This window comes from Anneissia japonica, unplaced genomic scaffold (assembly GCF_011630105.1).
Source record: "Anneissia japonica isolate Jap-2015-1 unplaced genomic scaffold, ASM1163010v1 scaffold21_len1647178_cov195, whole genome shotgun sequence".
Lineage (NCBI taxonomy): Eukaryota > Metazoa > Echinodermata > Crinoidea > Comatulida > Comatulidae > Anneissia > Anneissia japonica.
Genome location: NW_022750455.1, coordinates 312,085 through 336,145, shown reverse-complemented (window position 1 = coordinate 336,145; position 24,061 = coordinate 312,085). Strand labels below are relative to the sequence as shown.

General features: G+C 34.8%; 1 protein-coding gene across 2 annotated transcripts; it reads left to right on the top strand.

The window, feature by feature from the left end:
* The first annotated feature begins 284 nt into the window (after positions 1-284).
* On the top strand, positions 285-18,348 carry LOC117121369 (fibroblast growth factor 8-like). Of its 2 annotated transcripts, none has more exons than XM_033266545.1 (5): positions 285-469; positions 2,458-2,491; positions 4,592-4,751; positions 14,627-14,730; positions 14,917-18,348. In XM_033266545.1, the coding sequence occupies exons 1-5, from the start codon at positions 456-458 to the stop codon at positions 15,127-15,129; spliced, it is 525 nt and encodes a 174-aa protein (XP_033122436.1). In that variant the 5' UTR covers positions 285-455; the 3' UTR covers positions 15,130-18,348. The 2 variants fall into 2 exon arrangements, with proteins under 2 accessions (XP_033122436.1, XP_033122435.1); XM_033266544.1 differs by lacking the exon at positions 285-469 and adding an exon at positions 1,110-2,181.
* The last annotated feature ends 5,713 nt before the right edge of the window (positions 18,349-24,061 follow it).

Sequence of the window (24,061 nt, the reverse complement as noted above, 5' to 3'; positions counted from 1 at the left end):
TCGGCTATCGCCGTGACGTCACGTACGAAATGCTTGTGGAAGAACTCGTGTGTAAGGTACGTCGCCACATCAGAGAGTAAGTTCCGATGTCGAGTAAGTCTGAAATCAACCGGAATGAAGTTAGGTCACTTCAATGTTCTGTACAACTGAAAAGAAAAAGCTTTACCACGCCCACAATTGCGGAGGCACTTTGTGTTAAAAGGATAAATTTGACGAAACTCATCATTTCGTCAATCATACTTTACTGGGATTCGTCGCGTCGTGAGACAGTGCATGCTTTCATGATTGATTGAATTTTCCGAAATCAGCATTGATCGGATAATAATACAGAGACTTAAAGGTGTTATCGTACTAATTTGGTTGTCACATCGTTATCGTTACAGCGAGTAAGCAATAATAAACACGTTTGTTGTGAGATATACGAAAGCTACTATAGCGCCCTCTCAATAAGCAGTATGAATTTCCATATGTGAGTATGTTAGCATGCTTGTTTTTTTGCAAATTGTATTGTTTCTGTATAAACATATAAGTGTATATAGAATATGAATATCAATGCAGTGAATTGTACTAAATCAAAGTTGCATCAAATTTTAAGGGTTTATCCGAAAGCATGCATCCTTACTTTAGTCCCAAAATAGGCCTAGTTTATGTAAGCCTATACCGTAACCGATAACTTAAATTTTGATTTAAAATATAGAAAAATTAATTTATATAAGAATTTGATTAAACCTCTGTATGCTATATTATCCGTCCTAATAGGTGCTAATATGCCTTATATCTGCTCAGTATCGCTTCCCGTAGGCTAAAATTTAATACATTTTTAAAATATAAATTTCATCTCTTAGTGAGATAAATATGACTGATATTTTTATGAATAATGAATAAGAGTCTATTATATATGTCTATGCCTACTCATAGTTTGATGAACGAACCATTTTAATTAGCCAGTATTTGGATTTCGTACTAAAAAAAATGAGTTTAAAAATTGTGACCATTCAAAATTGAGGATTGGAATAGACCTTACTATCATTTAGAGATATACAACTCATATGCAACGCATACACAATTAGAATTTTAGTGAAGTTGGTTTATATACGAATGTGATTACATGCTATGGTCCTAATAAGTGCTTAATAGGCTTTAAATTTGCTCAGAATCAGAAATGTTAATACATTTTTAAAATTAAAATTAGAGTAAAAAGAATTATACAATTACACTACACAAGTCTATTTTGTAACTTCATTTCAGAAACACTAGGGCCCTAATATACCCATCTAACGACAATTTAATAGGCCTTATACACTCAATAGGCCTACTAAATGGCTTATATTCCATGACTTTGTTTTATGCAACGCATCACATTATTGTGAATGAACAGTAAACTCGGTTAAAATCATCACCTATTAATTAACGAGTCAAAGCGAGGGACAATTAACTGGCGCTTATTGGGACTCAATTGTAAACAAAATTAGCGTGACTGATAGTCCAATCATAAAACTTAACACTTCCGCATTACACGGTGATTCCTGGCTGTACTTTTTAAGTGTGGTTAGTTGTTAATGACGTGCGGATGTTGCCTGAACCACTCAGTGGACTTAACAGATTTCTATTAGTTTTGCTAATTTCTAGCACGGTCGTCTGCCAATGGTATCAATATTCCCGCCCATCGGGTGAAATTTACTTTACTGGACATGAAATTTTGCATTGAAGCATAGAATTCCTCACCAATCAGAACGCTCGACGAGCTATAGGTATTCTTAAAGCTACACGGCAACTCATTCGCTGCTCAGATTCTAGGATAACTTAACCCACTACTTAATCAAGGGCAGTGCTAACTACGGTACCTATCATCCACGTGTTTGCTTTTCACGGAATTTATAGAAAGAGCATATAAATCGACATCATGATAAATTGGACATAGAATAAAAGGAAATTAAGGATACTGCTCGATCATTTGTTTAATACGTGGGAAAGATCGTTCCTGTTTTATTTGAAATTGTATACAGTTCGTATCTTTTACTCTGATTGGAAAGGTTTTAAAAACCACATGTCGGCGTACAAACGGTTGCCCATTGGAGATAAATTATTGAAAAGCCTTGCATAGTGGCTTTCAATAGAAAACAATATTGGACAGTATTCGATAGTTATCCAAGCAATGAGGTATTCCATGCTAACGATTGCGTAAGTATTTCGATGCAGATATCATCTGTAACACACTTTGTGGGTTATCTGTGTTTAAAACAAACATATTAAGTGCACCAGTCCCGATTATCAATCCTCCGCAGAGGCGGCGCACACTGTTATTAAGCAACCTGTCAACAGTGTGCTATACCGGTACTGATGCACGCGACTAAACCGTTCCAAGGCTAAGATTTATGGCTAACACACTCACATTAAATTCAACTGCTGCTATAAGCGGTCTAGTTTCATCTCGTATTTTCTTTCTTTCGTTTACAGGTTATTCCATTGCGTTATTGTTCTATCAATACAGGTGAGTTCCTGATTTATTTACTAGTACTCTTTAATTAGATCTTGGTAAATATAAATAGAGGCATGTTTTGACCCCTGTTCACCACCCTCTTGACAGGACCGTTGTATTCGAAATTTCAAACCATAAATCATATCAAGTTGCAATAACCATACACTAACACTACCGGCTGCCTGTCAGGTTGCACAGAATTATACATCCTTGGTTCCAAGATGCCGACCAAACCCTGACGAAATCAAAGGTTCTTGTACATTGAAATTGGCAACTTCGCGTTTAATTCAAAATCAGTGCAAGGTGGTACAAAAATGATAGGGGCTTTAGACAGATAGAATTGCGCAATACACTGATGTTTCAACCTCGTTAACACGACTAGATATTTTGAGTGTGTGAAACGTCATATCCCAGGCGATAATTCGGTGATAATTTGTGAAAAGACTGTCCTTAACCGCACTGTCCACACGTAGCAGGGGACCTCTACTCTGTTTTGTTATTTGAAGCACCTAAACAAAAACCTGGATTCCACTACACAATATACTTGTTAACTCTAGTCGCTTTCCTTCAGGTGTCCTGTTTATAACTTGCCGCTTTCTGTGCTTCCATTCACTTCATGATTAAACAATCGGTCATTAAATCATGCAGGTACATTTTATGTACACTCAATGGTTTAGCTAATAGGCCCATTGTACCATGAACCCAACACCATTCGACACGTAAACCAGATCAAACTTTGTACCGATCGAGTATGACATGAGGTCGACCTTTTCGAATGTTTCTTTTCATTTTATTTCCGAATACTTAACTTAAGTGATTGTGTAAATGTACCTAGGGCCTGTGCATTCGTCTTATCTGTTAATACATAACGTTTCAAACGGTATATTGTCGCTGGTTCTGGTACTATTATCAATTCCTGAATCACATTTTGTCCCGTAGCCTATTCGCTTAATCGGGCCGCAAATTATCAGCCAAACATTTTGAACACTTTTTGCAAATGGGTTTCTCCACGTTCAAAAGCAGACTAAACCAGAGCTTAAACTTTATTGTTGGCGTAATTACCACAAGCCTTGTACACTAACCACCAGTATCGACAATTGTTGACAGGTATTTGTATCTAATAACAATAGTAATTATTATTATCTACGATAGGCCTATACTGTTGGAGAGCTGACAAACACGCGCAAATAAAAACACAAAGATAAGTACCTTAGTACCGTATGCATCGCGTCAGCAGGACCGGTACTATAATTTTAGATCACAGGCCTATTTCAGGACGATGGATCATGGGTAGGTAGGGTCTGATATCTCCTAAAGGTTCAGAGAGCAAAGTGTACAAAGATTCAATGACTTTTCAATTTATGATGTAGGTCTGTGTGTTTAAAAGTGTGCTGCTAAACTGAACGAATATTCTTTCTCATTCTGAACACAGTGGTATAAAGATAGCCCAGTTTCTTGTTAGTGTTCAATTTATACTAGTTACAGTATATTCTTCTCAGCCTAAAGAAACCACTAATACGGTCAGTCTAGACAAGCCCAAGTCATTATAATGATAATAAATAAGTCCTAAATCAACAGGTGACACAGTGTCCATTTATTGTGATATTCCAATGAGTCGTGAATCGTACTGATATCAGATTTTACAGGCGTGATTACGTTGCGAAAAAAAAATGCTCGCAGAAGTTACCAATCCTTTTACAAATCGCTGACATTTGAAATAGACCTAAGTCATTAGCCACGATAGGTCAACAATTCAGAGTTTTCGATCAATCCCTAAGGACAGGCAGCATGTTCGTCACCACCCCAGGGGATTATGGTACCCCCTTTTTCGTTCGCATGCCTTATATTGATACAAAGGTTCTATTTGGAATTGGGGACCAATAAGAACCCTTCCACGCAGAGCCGTATATGATGCTATCAAGATACTGGTACTGTTTGACTTTATTAGCCAATAAAGTTTTTATAAAATCATACCAGTACGATTCGGAAAGCCAGGATTTACTTCACGATAGCAGCCAGAAAAAGATATTTCACACTCAGGGCATAATTAGGCCTTATTACCCTAAGCTTTACATTCCATCTCTATCATGGTTTTATATCATTCGATTACAGGTTACGCACCAACGTGTCATAGGGGATGCTGTACAGCCAGAGTCTAACGCAAATCGATCGGGGAAAAGGTTATTAATTTATAGCACGATGAGTTACAATTTTTTGCGAATTGCAGGCAAAAAGAATATAACAGCTTCTGCTAAAGCCACTGATCCTTATGGTAAGTAGTCGGTGCCTTTATAATCTGTCAGATAAAATGTCTGTTGTCAATTTGTAAAATTTAAATAAAATTGCAATATCAAGATATAATGATGATGATGATGATGATAATAATTATAATAATAACAATAATAATTATAATAATAATAATGATTACAATAATATAATAATATTAATATATAATAATAGGCCTATGAATATATTACGAAGATATTAGTCTATACTGTAATTATAAATACAAGACTTTATTTTGAGCTTAATATATGTATAGGCCTACATATTATATGTTTATACAAACATATATGGGCCTATGCCTACATATTATATATACATATTTACAATTTACGTGTAAGTTATTATATATATATATGCACCGTAAATATAAATACAAGACTTTATTTAGGGCTTAATATATGTATACATATTAATACACATCTAGATGTGTATAAGAGACAGTATATATATATATATATATATAAGCAAGATAGTTCATAAGATAAACGGAAAAAATGCTCATTTAATTTAATAAATGCCTGGTACACAATAATTCCATTTTTTGTTTACAATTTACAATTTTGTTTGTCAATGTAGCATCCCAATTATATATTTATATTGAATTATATATGTACTTCCTTACGTAATAATTACATGTGTGTTAATTACAGTCAAATAATGTGATGCAATTTATCTGTGTGAACGAAGGTTATCGTTGGCTTGTGTTCACACGTTTTCTTCACATGAGAACCATGATAACAGGTGTTAATCTTTCGATTTCGTAAGATGTTTTGCAGTTATGAATGTGAAATATGTAAGATCAATCAGAATCATAATAGACGACCGCCTTACAAATTGTGTTTACTTTAAGTCTTCTTCGTATCCAGCTTGTGTTTGACCTGTTCAAGTAGATTCTAAGTCATTAACTTAGTGACTTACTTTGATACTTAAGTAAACAAGAAACAAGACACTCCACGAGTACTTCATTTAAAGCAAGGGAGAAAACGTGCTTAACAAAATGAATCTACTGTTTGATCTGTTAACGTGGGCCACATTACATATACGATATGTAGCAGTCCTATAATCGTTATACCGACAGTACTGCACTGTTCCCTCTAACGGACATAGTTACCCAAAAAAGAAACAAAAAAGAAACAGATTGTCGAACTAGAAATAACACGATGCTACAACAACAATACCCCAGGATACCTGTACGTGGACCTCTCAGCTCGATTGGGCGCATGGATAAAACGTTTGCGGGCCCCGCGATACCGCTGTACGACCTCCTTGCGAATCAACACTGCTAATTAATTTCTTTTACTGAGTAGCCTCACTCACGACAGTTCCATTAGCAAACTCAGCTGGAAGAGAATAGGATATTTAAAACTTTCACTACCACCACGCCTGGAATTTAAAGTGTGATTCCCGTCTTTTCACGTCATTTTCTCGCGTAAAATGTATTAGGGTATACGTCAAATTCGCATGCGCATTATGTGTACATCGGTCATTGAGTGGGTCTCTATAGTAGGACTATGAGACCGCACCCTATATCAAAATATATGTGGGAGGTGGTAGGGTGGCTAGAGGGGTGAATATCCACAACGAAGACGTCTCACGGGACGCCGCTTTAAGCCACCGATTCTTATATGGAAGCTATGGCATTGTCAAATCGTGTGGAGCGATAGGCCAGTACGGTATACTTTAATACGATACAGAAATTTAAGAATATTTAAAATTACATTTATGCGTGTTACAATACACTGGCCAATCGAGTATGTACATTGTAAAGTATATGATACATTACAGAGAAATTTGATATTCATATTAATGTAATCACTAATACTTGATTATTAAAATACTTTCCATGTCGGAGTGGTTTATAAAACTTTTTGTAAACACGTATTTATAACATAGTGGCATTTCATTGTGTATAGGCCTTAATTATGCATAAAGTAATCATCGGCACTTGGGGAAATTTCCCCCGTTAACTTCGGTTCAGGGGAAAGCCAAGGTGAGGAGCAGTCGACTTCATTGAAGCGATCGGTTATTGTCTCAAACGATATTGTATAGTAATAATAATATCTGGAGCATAGCCAAGTACCACGTTAGGCGTAAAGCCATTTAGGAAGCCAGAGAGAGAGAGAGAGCATGCATCAAAATCAGGGAGGCATTGAAAAGAAATACACATAGGCCTATATACACAATATAACCGCAGATAACATGTTTGTAACTAACCCTAATACACATCTTATAGGGCCGGGCCTATTGACGTATAAAATGCAGTACTGGGACGTATGGCCCTAGGCCTACCAAAATACATAAAGAATTTTGAATGACTTCTGTAGTAGGCCTAATAGGTGAAATCGTATGAGGTATTGGCCTACACTTTGTGAACTCCTTTTCTATATCTATTTTCTTTAGTTTAATTTAGTTTATTCTAAAAAAGTGTCTGAATATTAGCAAGTCCAAAACATGTCTTCCTTTTAGTTACCTATACTGACACGAGAATCACTTTTGCAATTATTTTGAGTTCTTCTCAACCTAGTTGAAGATAATGACTCAGTTACATCTTCGTGAACTTGTCTAGGAAACTGTTAAATTACTTATTATTGTAAAGTGCGCAAAACATACAAAGCATTCTGGATAGGCATAGGAAGTTTTTGGGATTCAATTTGGATTAATAGTTTACTTGTTCCTTCCTTCAAAATTCTGAAATTACTGGCCTTTGAAAACACAGTATGTTATTGAGGATATTATGTGTCATCATTAGTTATCACAGGCGATCAATTTGTTTACTGTATATTTCGACAAGTTAGACCGAAACCGATTTACTCGAGCTACAGATGTTCACGAAACGACTATAGTTGTTCTTCTTTAAATCTAGTACATAAATGCTGACTGAAAGCAGATCAAAAATGGATTTCGAAGAAACATGCCAGATATGCTAATAAGCATAATATCATGTTGTTAAAATTACGATACAGTGGCGTTTGTTCGGCCTCCCTCACCAGGAAACACTAGCCTACAGTATCCCATACCTGGGTGGTTTGATACATCAATATTGTTTCCTATAGCTCTGTTACTCCATGGTTATATCCAGTCACAGATTCACTCATGAACCGACTGACCTCGGAATAAATGGAATAAGAAAATGAGGGAACTAATCGGTTTATGTGAATTCATTATTATTGCGAATCAGCATAAACGTGCTTGATAATAATTCGAATGGGTACTTTGTAATATGAGATCGGTCTTTCAATCGGAACGCGTTCTCTCTGATTATACTTTAACTCGAAACGATCGCCAGAATTCCGGAAAATTGGCCAATAATTCATCTTATTGAAATCCCTATTACAAAGATTACATTTAGTTGAGAGGGTAACTCTTCGATCCGTGGAAAGACTTTCTTTTATATTCTGAATACTATTATTATTTTTAAATCCCTCTGTATCACGGTATTTCATTTCCATCATATCATATCAATTAAAGGTGCATGCATGCTTAAGAACAATCTAATTCGGTTCAAAATCGTCTGATTTGTTTTTATATTCTTTATAATTAAATTAATGCGTTTTAATTCTGCCACACGTGTTCTTTATGGCTAATAAGTCCAATATAGGGAAGTTTAGCCTAGGAAAGTGCTGACGTCATTATTTTACGCGTATCTTTACTTAGTCTGTGGGCTTATACGGTACTTTATATTGCCTTACTCGTATTAAGTATTAAGTCTGGATTTGTGACAATCGTTATCAATATATTGTTTACAGACTGTGATGTGTTAGAAACTAAACTACGCCGTATAACAATATATTTTCTCAAAGGTAAATGTTTATAAGTACATAGTTATATTCCGCCTGCAGCGTGTGTCGACCTCAAAGTATGGCGCAAATTCACGAGCAATGGTACTGAGAATTGTAGTAGTGGAGAGCGTATTGTGAATAGTATAGAACTGTAAATATATGGCAGTGAACTTGTTAAATACATTTGTATTACTGTAGGTCACTGTATATTTCAAAAGCAAATTGACCTCAAAATACGAGTAGAATCTATTATTAGGCCTAAATATTGCAGTGTATACAATTTAGGTTGTAACACGTCAATTCCTTGCTTATGATAACTCGTGTCCCTCACCACGGCCTCGGAGCAGTTTAACTCCTTCTTACGATTTAATGCGTTTTAAATTAAACAGAATCTACAGCTAAAGAACTTGAAAGTTCTTTTTATAAAGAAAAATATTCCAACTAATTAACACTAATACAAAGATATAACGAGCTGCTGATGTTCATTATAAGCCTCGGCCTTCGTGTCATCGGCTGCAAGGCCTCTTTCACAATATCATTACTCAGGGTGGGAAGTGCGAAACATTGTATGGGCCCAAATCTTGATGGCTTTACATTGCAGTTCATTTATGGAAAGAAAACCTCTTAGGGGTAGAAGGGCTCGGCCAGGGAGTACGATAGACGATCTAATAGTTACCATGTTCAATTCAATTAACTATGATCTTTTTACAAGAGCAAAAACAAAGTCCACTTATTACGATCTGATCCGATTTCCTATAGTATTTGTATTGTCATCAGGTTGACGTGTTGACCATTTCACTCGGCAATAAACTTCTAATGAAGTTAAAATACAAGGGCTCTTACAGCATCTAATACTCCCAGTGTCTTAGACAATACAATCAGGTTAGAATAGCAACCATTCCAAATACTCTTACAAAGCACCGGCTTACGGACAATCTAACAGTGGAATTATCCGTCCGTTTCAGTGTACCATACTTAGTTGGTTTTTATTCAGTCAATCGATTCACTTCAAAGTACAACGACGGATAAGTGCAAACAAAATCGGCTGAAGACTCACATTTTTTGTTTCCCATTGAAATACACTTAATTTGAGCACTCGACTTAAATAATGGCACTTAAATAATGTATATTTTTGGGTAAACGTTGTTTTTCACATTTGGGAGTCACCTCGTTCAGAGGCCTACATCAAGCATGTCATAGCTCCTTATCGATTTGGCTCACATAAACGCGTTTGTTTTTTATTCGTTTTCTTTTAAATGTATCAGAACTAGGTATACTAAGTAGATTTCTTCTTAGGCGAGTTACTTGAATATTCCGTCTTGGAACAATTTAAGGATAGGACTATATGCCCTCGGAATAGTCCTAGCTTAATAAACTAAATTTATCCATCACAAAAATACCCGTTACGATATTGCGCAGCTGAGGTTTAACCGATTGAAATATAGGAATGCATGATAAAGCACTCTACGCATTATGACTAAAATCAACCAAATTAAGCAAACGGATTCCACAAATTAGGTATTTAATATGAAATTAAACAGTTAGACTATATCGTGGCGGATTGCCGTTCAACCCCAATATTCAATTCACACCATCCGAGGACAATATTGCAGGTAGAAGAATATGAAACTATCGCACAGTAAGCATAATGCGTTAAGTCTAGCCATATAAGTGATCTGTAAGGGAATCCATCTGTAAAGACCCTTGTTTAAAGTACATTATAAGGTCTTCAAAATTTAGTGTTAGGTTAGGCCTACTCTTTATTATTCGGTATAAATATTAAAATCTTGCCTTATGACTCGACTGTCTCGTTATTCCCCCTTTGTTATCTCCAGAAATTCCTCAAAGGAAATGAATGAAACAAATAAATAAAAGATATGAATAAAGTAAAGTAAAGTGCACATGGTATGGAATATCGTACGGTACTTGGTCACACGATAGTTAAATCTACCCGATACAGCTTCGTCTTGGTCACACGATGGCTAAGAGTATTATTTTTTTATGTTAATGTTTTTTAAATCCACCCGATACAGCTTCAGTGTCGTTTAAAATGCTTATGACATTTGGAAGTCTGATTAAAAACTATAGTTAAGCAGCTGTTATTCTGGCTTCAGCACGCACTAATATTGTTAACACTTGTATGATGAACTTATAACCAAATTAATTCATTCTAGAAATTGAACTTTTTTGCATTATTTTACAAATAAAGTTCGTTCTTCTCACCTTTTACAATCACAAATGGTTATAAAGCATTATCAATTTAAACCATCCCTATTTCCGTTTTATTTATTTAAACAATGAATTAACTAATTCCTATATCTATAGGGGTAGTGTAGTACCGTATCTCATCTTGTATAAAGATTAGAAAAGGCTCTTGTGACTCACTTTAAATGCATTTATTTACGGATGTGAGTCACTTTTTGGAAAGGCCCTAGGTGAATCCACATTGTAACTAAAACACCGTGAAAACTTTACAGTTGCTGGTAGGCTATAACCTCTGCATGATAAATTAATGTGATTATAAAATGTTGTAGGGGGACGTAATAACATATCGTTATTGAGGGCGTATCCCCATACTTCGGTTTGGGTGCTGGCATGGTATTCAAATTTCACTTCTTTTTATTTTGTGGTTTTGGTTTCCGTTCCATCTTTACACTTGCCTGATAGCGCTTAGAGACTTTTTGTATTTTGCGCTCTATAAATTAATAACCATTAACCATTAACCATATCATTACATATTTCATCTCGAGAGAATTGTTTTAAATTTTAGAATTTTACATTTTCTTGGCTGCTTCATTACAGAAGGTCCCAGTGGGACTCGGGAAGACCTCTCATATTATAAGAGATTAAGTCTAATTCAGCGCTCATTAAGTAAAAATGTTGATCCGAAACTTGTATTGTCCTTCCTGAGTGGATGTTTTTTAAGACGTTAACGAGGGAGGTCATCGAAGTAGTAATTAACAAGACGGCAATCAGATATAATTAAGTGCAACCTGCTTATACCAATTTGAAGTGTATAGGCCTAGAATAAATTAGACAAATTACTCGATACAGCCCACCCAAAACTGACAAGAAAGCACTAAATGCCTTTAAATGAGCTTATGTGTAATTAACCCCGGTAAGGAAATTTTTAAGTTCAATTGTTTCCAACGTATCGATTGAATTAATTTGCAACATTTGATTTCTATTTTACAGTTAAAGTTCATTAGCGGTCATTTGTTTAAGTAGTTCAATGGAAAGTTTACATCGGTTCCCCATCGTGAAATGCACAAAAAGCCTGACTGTGTTCAAATTTCTTCTAGGCCTATTTAAGCTATCATTATGTTCCAACAATTTGAAACGGTGCCATACAAACTAATGTATCTCAGCTTTTAACAAGTTTTCTTAAAGTTGGGTTTGTTTTGCTTGGCACGATGGTCCGATCGTATCATAAGGCATAGCCATAATTGTATCAAACGTTGACAGTATCAACCTACAGTCAGTTAAAATTAACATGCTTTTCCATTTCCCATATCTGTAAAATCTCAATACATTTTTTTACCGAGGATAACCGAGGGCCGTGTGGAATGTATATCCAGGGAGGTTTATTTACCCCACACGTCATCAAGTTTGTGATCTATTTAGGGCCTATTGATTCCTGAGCGGCCTATTTTATTACCCATTTCATGCCGGAAATATGAAATTGCACAAAATGTTTCTGAACCCGATGCCGCTCAATTGCCAATGACACAGCTACTGTGGACACAAACGTTAACCCTGGTATATCCTCAGAGACACCATCCTGCCTGGTCTAGTTTACGGTACACGTGTTCGGGTTTATGGACCACGGTCCTAGCCAAACCGTGCTCTCTCAAAAGGTCGTTCGATACATCTACGATATGGCTTTAGGTCTAAATTTACGCCATCAACGCTTAAAAAATAAAATGATAAACTAGTTGTAGTTCAACTATATTGTATCCAAGTATTTGTATTCACATTATTATTTTTTTACAATTTTATATGACACAAGATATCCAGAAGAATCATTGTGTATCGGTTGGTGATGGTCACATAGTCTAAGTAACGATACTGTAGTCGTTATGATGTGCAGGTACTTGCACCGTTGAATAGGTCTATTGGTTAACGGGAGTAGAGTGTTAGCATTGGTGTGAAATAATTTTGTATGTTTTAGATTTTAAGTTGATCTATTGAATGTATCTACCGGTGTGAAACATAAACACAAACGAAGCCTTGGCAAGACGAACAATGAACATCATCGGTTCATTTGTTTTGACATTTTTACAGTCTAGAATAATTTTGTTTGCCACAGCATATTAATCCTCAAACATCTGAGCCAACCTAATGAGCGGAAAACGGATCCCTCCCAAAGCTATATGTTATATGGGTGAAATTCATAACGCTGTTCCCCTTAATTAGCCGATAAGCACGTTATTATACCGATCAACACACAAATACGATGACCTCAAACCCATTCGTGTAAATATCATTGGACAACAGAGGAAACACACAGTGTTACAATTGACTGCTTTATTCAAATTCATCAGGTAAACGTAATGTACAGCTACTCACAATAGTTTGTCCTGATATTACACTATTTGACTCTTGTAAAATCAAGCTAGCATGAGAAGCAGTGTTAGATTTTGCAAAGTTAGCTCTGTCGATCGTATTGTGATAGCTTCCGTCTGCAGGCGCACGTATTTAGGACCTAGAAAAGGCAATATTTTCAACTGACTCACGATGGAATTTATGGGTAAAATATAGTTAATAAGAGGTCATCATTCTACACAGTTATACATATGTATAATAAACCGAATTTAGTCTTTTGTATATCTGATATCATAAACTCGATTCCAGGCTTTTGTTAAAGTTTAAATATAGGCGCAGGTCGTTTTCCTTGTGATGAGCTAATAAAATCAAACAAATAATCACAATAACCGTGATTTGATCGATGTAAAGCCTAAAGCCATCCTAAAATTATGTTACCTGACTGGGATACATCTATTCGAACTTCCTGAAACCAATCGAATCAACCGCGGCCTCGTTTGCAAACCATTTCAATACAAACTGTAGTCGAACGATCGAAGACACCGTTAGTAATGTAAAATACCAAACTATAAATTAATCTAATTAAATTCTTGAGTTTGAAATCAAATGTTATCAGTTGAAATCTAATCGGTATTTAAGATCTCTGATTGTGCAAAAATGTATTTTTGCTACTATTAGTATTAGCATACTTTTGTGGGGTGGTGAATATTCTGTAATATCTATTGAGTTTTTCCTAATTGTTACAAACTGTTGAGTTGTTTGTACTGAGGTGGCCCAGGGCGGAGATTTTGGTGTGCTTTTTTATTTACAAGCCTAGTTATTAATGCTACGCTGATTAGGTATTTCAAAAGTTCAAGGAAACAGTGATAAAACATGGTGCATTGAATTTGGGCAAACACTCCTCGATTTCGAGCTATTATTCCGCTCATTTGAAAAATCCTTGCAAACTTCTCACAAAATTGACAAAATCCGTGGCATATTTTTGGTATATTATTTTTTGGACCTAGTTTCGGTACTTCAAGCATGCTTCAATTACTTTCATTGTGATCATAGGCCTAAAGTCCAGAGTTTAGAGTGACGTCACAGGGAGTGTGAAGCTCATCACGATTTGACCCTTGTCCTCCTTTCTTTTTATTGTACATCATTGTCCTTATACACTTATATACTATCTGTGAGTTAAACACGATGGTTGCGTCAGGGGCAATCGCGTCGTAGAATAGCCTATTAAACATGTTAAATTTTTTAAAGACCGTTCCCGGCGATGAATCGCTTCGGGAACTGCGTCGTACGACGCTCTCTGAGTTGGCCTTTAGACCTACTTAACGAATTATTAGTTCAAAAAAAAAATGAGAACAATACGCATAAATAATGCCTATGTGCAATTAATTAATTTTAATTGTTTGTGCAGGTTTCTCGAACGTGGAATACTTATATAAATATATTTTTTTATACGGTAATGATTTACGTTTCATTTTCTCCCCACATTAACATATCGGCAATATGTGCTTATACGTTCATTTTGTTTTTATCATTACAGCAGTAGTAATTACCAACACTGTAAAAGAAGGTTTAACGATAATGGGTGAAAAAAGTCACCTATATCTATGTATCCTAAGCAAAAACGGAAAAATGATTGCAATGGTAGGTTGTATATCGTTACTGTAGGCCTAAAAGATTTTTGATCAAAATTAGACCTGCAATAGTTAGGCATATTTCAAATATTGGTAATTATGACTATAGAAACAGATTGTCTATATAGGGCCTAATTTATTTATCATACTAATATAGGTTACGTCACTCAAATTATTTCGTCTTTTTATTTTGCAGAGTTCGCCTACATCAAGCACCGATAGATATTATTGTTATTTCAGAGAAGATGTAAGCCAAAATGACCGTACTACGTACGAGCTCGCAAAAAGGCCAGATTGGAGTTTAATCTTTTCAAAAGACGGCAGCCCAAGGCGAGCCTATAGCAAAAGAGACAATAAAAAGACTGGATTTATGAAACTACCGGTAACAACAAATGGTAACCAGAGGTGAAAGAGCATGTTGTTAACTCATCTTTGATGAGTGGGACGCGACAGAAATTGTTCAAATGTATAAATTGATGTAATTTTTATATGAAATGAATAAGTTATATTATAAATTATCGACTTCCAAGAAGACTTATATTTATATATTGTAACGTAACATTATGTGAATTGGAACTGAGCCAGGCGTACTTGACAACATGACAACCCAGGAAGCGATTCAAGGGAAATGCTCTGTACAATTACTACGATGTTGACGCGAATACCTTCAAGAGAACAAACGTGGTAGAAGGAAAATTCGGACGAAAATATAGAAAAACGTCCAACAGGTGTGTCAACACTAACATTAACAGCACCTCGAACGCGTCATTCACGCGTCGCACGTGTCGTCATTTTCATTGACGTAAGGTCAACTGGACCAAGTGCAACCGCGTGCGTTTTGCCACGCCTAGTCATTGGCAGAAGTTTCAAAATGTTAGTCAAGTTCTCTGATTAAGAGAATGATTGGTGACTACGCAGGTCTATTGAGCCAACCTCGCCCGTGTACGATTGCCTTGGCAGCGTGTTGGTGTCAATGATCCAACTCAATGTAACGACTGTACTTTATATGTGTTTCTTATCAAAATCATAATAGTCTTTATCTATAATTTAAAAACACATGAATTGAAACGACTCAGGATTTATTCCTTCGAATGTTAAGGTATAACCTAATGTCAACCTAGGCACTTACCGAGCACTACGTTCTCGGCCTAAACAGTGGTTAGGTATTGATAAATATATATCAGCGAGCATAACATTTTAGACCAACTGGAAGGCTTAATCTTTCGCATTGTTGATATTTATAGTGCTGTGGAAGACGGAGGAGATATGAATTGAGATAGAAAAATATTTTTGTATTTATTCAAAGATTAGCTAATGTAATTCAACTTTTCTTTGTAAATGATTATGAGAAATAAGACAGATAGGCCTTTTTCCATATTTCTTATGAAAAAAATATACAGAAACACTATCTACCGAAAAAGTATTACGTCGTATTCGTGTGACGTCATGACGCGCTACGAAATGATTTACGTCACATCCAATTTATGACGAAATATGAAATAATGACATCACACAATACGACTTTATAGGCCTACATAAGACGTAGTTTATATTATATACCGTATCTATATGTCGCGAGTTAATATTGAATTGAAAACCCAGTTATATTATTCAAGCTACACGTATCAGTCCCGTTTGTATTCATAGACCGTTGTTTATATTATCTGCCATCAATTCTATTCTATTGTTGCAATGTTAAGTTGCTTTCTTACGACCTATTGCCCAGAACACGCGCACAATCTTTTAAGCTCGGTTTACACGATTTTTAATTTCAAAATCCCTGCACACACTACTAGCACGCTTCATAAAAACACAAGAGCCGGCTATTTCATCACTACTGCCGCATTTTCTTCTTTCGAAAAAGCTGAGCTGCATCGTAGCTCGTGATGCCGCGTCAGCAAGCTTTTACAAACATGTACAGTATTTCTAATGTGTTCATTGTAATCGGTTTACACTAAAAATCATGGAAGACTGCGTCTAAATTACTATAGTGTAAATCAAGCTTAAAAGTCAGTGTCGGATTCTGGAATTCGAAATAGTGGGGACGGGGTCCAGGAAATATTAATTTTACCATGGGTGAGGATGAGGTCTGAAATCGTATGGCTATTGCATCTCTCCAGATTGCCTGAAACGGTACTCTCAGAATCTGAATGTAATAGGCCTATTATTTTTTCTGCATTCAAGTTTTCACAAATGAGGGGGGGGGGAGCGGGGATTGAATCTTCCCCTGATATCATCTAGAATGTGATTACGTGCTGCAGGACAGTACATCGCAGGACAGAGGTGACTGGACTATTTATGCGTATTAAAACAGGCCTACAACGAATGGTCGTGAGCAAGCAACGATAAATATAAAATAACAGATTAGATTTGGAGATCAGAATATTGTAACAAAATATAAATTGATCGTTACTAGTTGCAATGTTTCAAGACTATATATGGTCGTTAAAGTTTCATATAGGCCTCTGTACTGAGAATTGGTATCTCATAATTATTTTAAAACTATGAAAACACGATGAGGTCTGTGTCGTGCCACGTTTAATATTGCAGGAATTTTTATGGGCTGCGCAACAGGGTATTTTGGTTATGTTTTTTTTTTACAGTGAGGGTGTCAAAGGCCTATACAACATAAAGTCAATTGTCCTTTATTGTTATCATCAGTTTACATTAGTGACTGACGACAATCGTTTACAAAATTGATATAATAGTTTTCTACTATTATTCATTATTGTTAGGCCAGTCATCAGTATTTATTTATTCTTATTATTAGCAATACTGTTATCAATGCCTATCTAATTACTTTTAGCTTATTGGGTATAAAAACTGTTATTATTAATATTATTATATTTATATGTATTATTTATTATTACTATTATTTATTGTATGTATTATTATCAATTAATAATATTGTTATTAATATTGATAATAATGATATTAATATTAATATTGTTATAACAATGACATTATTGTTATTTCTATTATATTATTATTATTATTATTCTTATTAATTCAATATTAACATTTCCAATTAAATCAGGACAAACCTCCATGGACAAACAGAGTATTCTTATTCACATACCGTAGGCCTATATTGCATCTCGATATGTGCGATGCACTATGAATCGATTATATAAAATGCACATTTAAAAATGTCACAAATTACCATAAACAACTCTATATAGGCCTATCATAGCTGTTTTAATTGTTTTATTAGGCACTTTACTCGAGAGGATGGGGAGACGTCGGCAACGGCGATTCTGGTAAATTAAAGCGCCCTAGTGTTTATTGTGGTCTTCACGCTCTGATGAGCACAAAACCACCGTCCACCCGTGTACCCGTCCTGTTGCGTAAAGTGCCTACTAATACTATGAAGCATACCAGTATAAGAATGTGTAGGCCTGCTAAAATCAAAGCTCGGGACAGGTCTATTTGTGTACACACGATCACTGACAGTCTGATGCCTGTTTCTATAACTAGGGAGTTTTAATTCACATTGAATAGTTATAATAAGACAAATATTATATAATATCATTTAACTTCCACTCAAGGTGAAAGGTCGAACGAGACTGTTTACCGTTACTTGATACGTTGTCAAAACAAATAAACTTGAATCATGCCTATTTTGTAAGTTTTTTAGTTTGCCGTGTTTTTTTCCGACTCGTACATGAATATTCATGAGCTATTGTGTGAAGAACGTACACAGAATAACAGTTTACCAAGCACCTTAATTAATTATCACCATGGTCATTAACATTATTAAAATCGTAGTCACTATCTTCACCAAAATATATAAATTATTAAGGCCCAGACACCCTATGATTATGATTATTATTTTAATGACATATGATTACAATGAAGAATAGGCCTACAATATAATGAGGCATAAGGTACCGGAATGACGAGGATGATGATGATGATGATACTTGTGAGGATGATGATGATAATGACACTGATAATGATACATGACAACGATATAACAATAATATAAGTAATTATTATGGTAGAGATAAAAGAAATGTTATTAGAAACGTGTGTGCAAAGAACAGTTGATGGATTATTAAATTTAATATAAGTAATAAAATATAAATAGGCCTACGTGTCTCAGGCAAAGTAGTATTCTATAAAGTTCGTTTCTTTTATTTATTTATTGATACCATAAATGGCTACGTGGAACCACTTCAATGTCATCGTGTACAGTAATATGAATTTATATAAGAGTACCGTAGGTCCATACATACAAAACATAGGCCTAGGCCTACATACGCATTTAATAAGCAGGTCCCCAAGTAACACATTGAATTATAACACTTTTTATTTTCTCTCTTAACTTTCTTGTTTAGACCTTTACTACATCTTTACAAACGCTTGAAGGGTCCGTGATCATTCTTCATTTTGCGTACACATAAAGACAGTCCCCCTATAGTTAGCCAACTATCTGGCGTTCTACCCCTATGCTCTTTTGCTGGGATCACCCACCTTTATTTGTCCTATTTTTTATGGTTTTCAATTTTACTTTTTTCTCATATTGTACAATGTTTTATAATTGTTTACAATATAAAACAAAATTAAAAGAAAAAAAGAAATAGCATTTTATAGTTTTTTTGTTGTTGAGAAAATCGCACATTTCCCGTAATATCACCACTTTACATAACCACATTTACCCATTCACTAAACTATTTTGTTTTCCTCCTTTCTCTCATTTTCAATAACCTTAATGAACGTATCTTGTATCTTTACCTAGCCATTCTCTACGTTCTACAATCTTTCATTCTCTGTTTAATTTTTTAACAAATTTTCATTATTACTAAATTTTATTTTTTTTATTTTTTATTTTTTTTACATTTTCTATTATATGCTTATGGATGTACATCGCCTATCTCTTAATGTTGGCAGATACACAATAATTTCAAGTTCAAAGTTTACAATAAAGTAAAGAAAAAATATTAAAGCAAATTAATTGAATCTATTACATGCAGCTTTTTCTCATAAGAGGTATAGTACATTTTTCTACGTTCAGTTTTCATATCAATTATTTTCCTTTACTTTTCTAGTCCTGTGCTAACGAAACATTTAACGAAGTTATTTTCATTCGTTTCGTTCGTGTGGCCAATTGATATGACTGCTCCCTTGTGTTTTTCCACTCACTGTATATAGTAGGCCTAAGTATGTGTAATTATTCAATAGTATAGATTTTAATATCTCTCCAGCGACTTGCCCTTGACAATCACCTATCGGTTTTTACATTACATCCCAGAGCTCTTAATATCTCTAAATATTTTATCCGTAATTTTTACTTAAGAGGCTCGTTATATGTAGGAAGTTGTTGTTATAGAAAGTCGGAAGTCGATAGGTTTAAATACCTCATTGAGAAGTCCCCGAGTGTGGTTTTCATTTGACAGCTCGCATCTCTACTCAATAAATCACCTATATTATGGCGTATAATAAGTTTAAAGATTTATCACAGGCTGTTTCTTAGCGGCATGGCTACTTTTTTTGAGTACATACTTCAGTTAGGTTACGTACTTAATACTTAAATGTGTTTGGTGCAGCATTGTAGAAGCCCGTTTAGCCCGTTTTAACGATGAATCACTCGCGAAGGCTGATCCGTCTAATACAACGCCGGTGCGTCATTTGCCAAGTTTAGTCAGCGTTCACTTTAAGTACATAATTTAGTAAATCTAGCTAGATTTATGAAGAACAAAAACAAATTAATTTGATGTAGGTATACGGGTCGACAAAGGGGAAACTGAGCGGGATAGACACGAATATGTCAAGGAATAAACCGTATAAACGCCATCTATATAAATAGACTTTAGCTATCAAGTTAAAAATAATAAAAAAAGGCCTATTTTCATTATAATGATAATCATAGGTGATAATCAGCAAAATGCCACAAAACCCGCTCCTCCATAAATGTGATGAAGGAGGTGGTTTGACCCCAGAGGTCATGTAAATTGATCGTTTCCTCCACGAGGTTTTGAAGACGAAAACGAAACATCGTTTATGAAAAAACAAATATTTAAAAGCCTAGACAAACTGCATCCGAATTAAAGTTCACTAGTTGAATAGAAAATAATACAATTAAATAACGGTAATGTATTTAAAAAGTTGTTATTAGGGTAATCAAGATTGTGACACCATACTGATTATGACGTCATAACGATAAAATGATAATGACGTGTTAATGACTAATGTTAGTGTTGTCAGTCTTTATGGAGAGATAATAATGTTAAATGCAAATGATTTCACACGGCGATGAGAATAATTATACACATGAATTGAATAACAAAATGATATATATAAGCTTCTGTAGGCCTGATCCCCACAAGCCCAATATTTTCAAACATAAATTTGGATGGAGGTAACATGCTGGGCCTACATGACTGATACAGCTAGGCCTACTTGGCTACCTTTGTCAAATCTAACCAACAGCCAAAGGTTTAATTCGCAACAAAATAGCATACAGAGTGACAAAATACATAGGCCTATGCCTAAACACAATCAATTATGAATCGATTAAATACTGTAACTGCACAACGGTTATATATATTTATTTCGATTTTAAAAAGACTTAGGGCATAGGCCTATATACAAATATCATCATATGTATTTATGCATACACAAAACATTACATATTAAATGAGGGGAAAATCCCTATTGAAGTTAAAAATATAGGAGGTATAAAGTACATGTAGGCCTATATTACTGCGTGGTCCACGTGAAGTTTATAACTTGTCTCTCATTGGTAGCGTAGATTTGTATGACGGAGAATAGTCTGAATGGTTATGGTTTGTGAAACTAGATAGGCCTACAACTCTTCTATTCCTCAAACATAGGTCTATATAAAAATATAATGTCAATAGACCTAGGGCCTGTTACTGGAGTATATCTATTCACATTTACTATCAATTTATTTACTTTAGTCATTAATTTATAACATCGTATATAAATTGGGATTTCCCCTCTGTGTTTATGTATCCTGGCTGATGTAAAGCATGTATACAAAAAAATATGCAAGTACAAAACAAAATTGTGGTGCGTCCAGGTACATCGATTAATAATAATTAAAAAAAAGTTACCATAAATTTTAAATGCATTACAAAAAATTAATTAACAATTGTATAGTTTACTGTAAAAATGATAGGATGAGGAAATGATGGGGTAAGTTAAGAGGAGTCACACACTTCAAACAACAAATTTGTATAGTGGGAGGGGGATACAATTGACAGTTGGAATTGCCTTGGTGGGGGTCGAATTATCAATATACCATTACCAAACAATTTTGTCTGATATAATATAGGCCTAATCACAATATCTTCCAGGAGAGATGGAAAGTGAAAACAACGTAATAAAACTCTTAAACAAAAAAAGTATTTTGCTTGCAGGGATCAAGGACAGAGGTTCCGGAACATCAGAATATCAGATGAAAGTAAATACACTAACACGTAATTTGAACAAAGAAAATGAAATAAAAATACTTGATGAAATTAAGCCGGTAGATGGGACATTTGACAGCAGAATGCAATCTAACGCGTTGCGCGATGACGCAATGATAAACCTGACACGCAAATACCGTAGGTGTCCAGAAGAACAAAACACTTTGTTGGAACACCTTAAGTATGGGGTATCAATTTGCTTGATTATATGTCTGGCTCCGGTTTGAGTCTTAAGACTCTGAAATGATTCAGTCTTTTCAGATAAAACTAATGCTTTGTACGAGCAAAAGAATACTGATTGTTTGTAGTAATAGATGTCTATCATTAGTTCTGATACAGTCACGGCCGAGTGTTTCACTAAGATTGCTTTTGAACTTGTTTAATGCATAGTACATCTTTGGTTAATGGAAAACAACGGACGGTTTTTACTCTGTATACTCATTGACGTAGAGATTTATATCAATATCGACATCGTTATTAGAGAGAATTCTCAAGTTTTGTTAATGGTCTGTAGTTCTGTTTTCTCACGACAAGTTACTGTGCTGCTATTGTTAAGATACTTTGGATGGCATCCTTATTTCCCAGCATCGTGAACGGATACAGTATTAATATGTCGGCTTAAGCAATTCTTTTATTTACTTAAACATAAACGTCAGTTTAAAGTGTAAAAATGGTTAATACCAGCCATTATAATGGTATTATAATTTGGGATAAATATAATGGTGTTTTTAAAATTATAGGCCTATTTTAATATTCCGATAAAAAATGTAGTAAAAGTGTAATGATACAGTAAAAGTTAAACTATTCTTTTGAGTAAACCAAGAAACCAGATAAACGTATTTGAGCTTAGTATGTATTTTCTCTATGGTCTGATAATAATCATTATTCAATTTATTTAAATTCAAATCTGACTTCTCCCGTGAGAGAGCACGCGGTACGCAGATACAAACAAAATGCATATGTAGAAGTATATAATACAATGAACATATTATGCCTATATTTTATTAAGCAATGTTATGTTTTCAATTCTATGTTGAGCAAAATCATAATTTATGTTTCGACACAAATATAAAAACTTAACAATATCATTTGCACGATCAGATTAATGCATTTAAGATATTACGGGAAGAGAAAGCGATTACCGGTTCACATAGACCTTTGGTTTATGGAATATTATATAGACCAGGAGGCCTAATGTAATGTTAATGTTTTGGATATAAGTTATCATATCATATATCAGCCAATAACTCTAATCTTACTAGGCTCACGATATGATATGATATATCATAATACTATAGGCCTATCATAATACCATAACACATATATCATATTTCATTTAATACCATCACTACTGTATCACTTTAACCAATTTACCATAATATTATAAACTATTATATAATATCAGAACGAATTATGTTGACAATAAACATATTGTAATTATGACGTTAATTATGGGGATGAAAATTATAATCAATTTCCGACAATTGTGAATTATTGTGCTGATAACAACACTGCTTCCTTGGTTGTGGTCGTTAACCTTATGCACTATATACAATCATATCGGATTAAAACGGAATGTAAGAGCTGTGTGTGTTGAACAGCGAAAACACCAAATTGTGCACTCAAAACACACCAGATTCTATTCAACATATTGTTATAGTTCAATAGAAAAATCCGTAGCCCACTATCCAGTGGTAACTCGATATCTTTACTTGTGTGAACTGTAATTCGTTCCTCGCTTATTCTCGGCTTTTTCAATGTTTCACTAACTTTGTGTAATTGTTCCCAATCGAAAACTCTTCTGGCAAATTCGATAAGCAATTATCGGTGGACATCAAAGAGATGACATGTAAATGAAACCCAGCACAGTTTAGTTCTTTTATATTTCTTGTAGTTTATTAGACG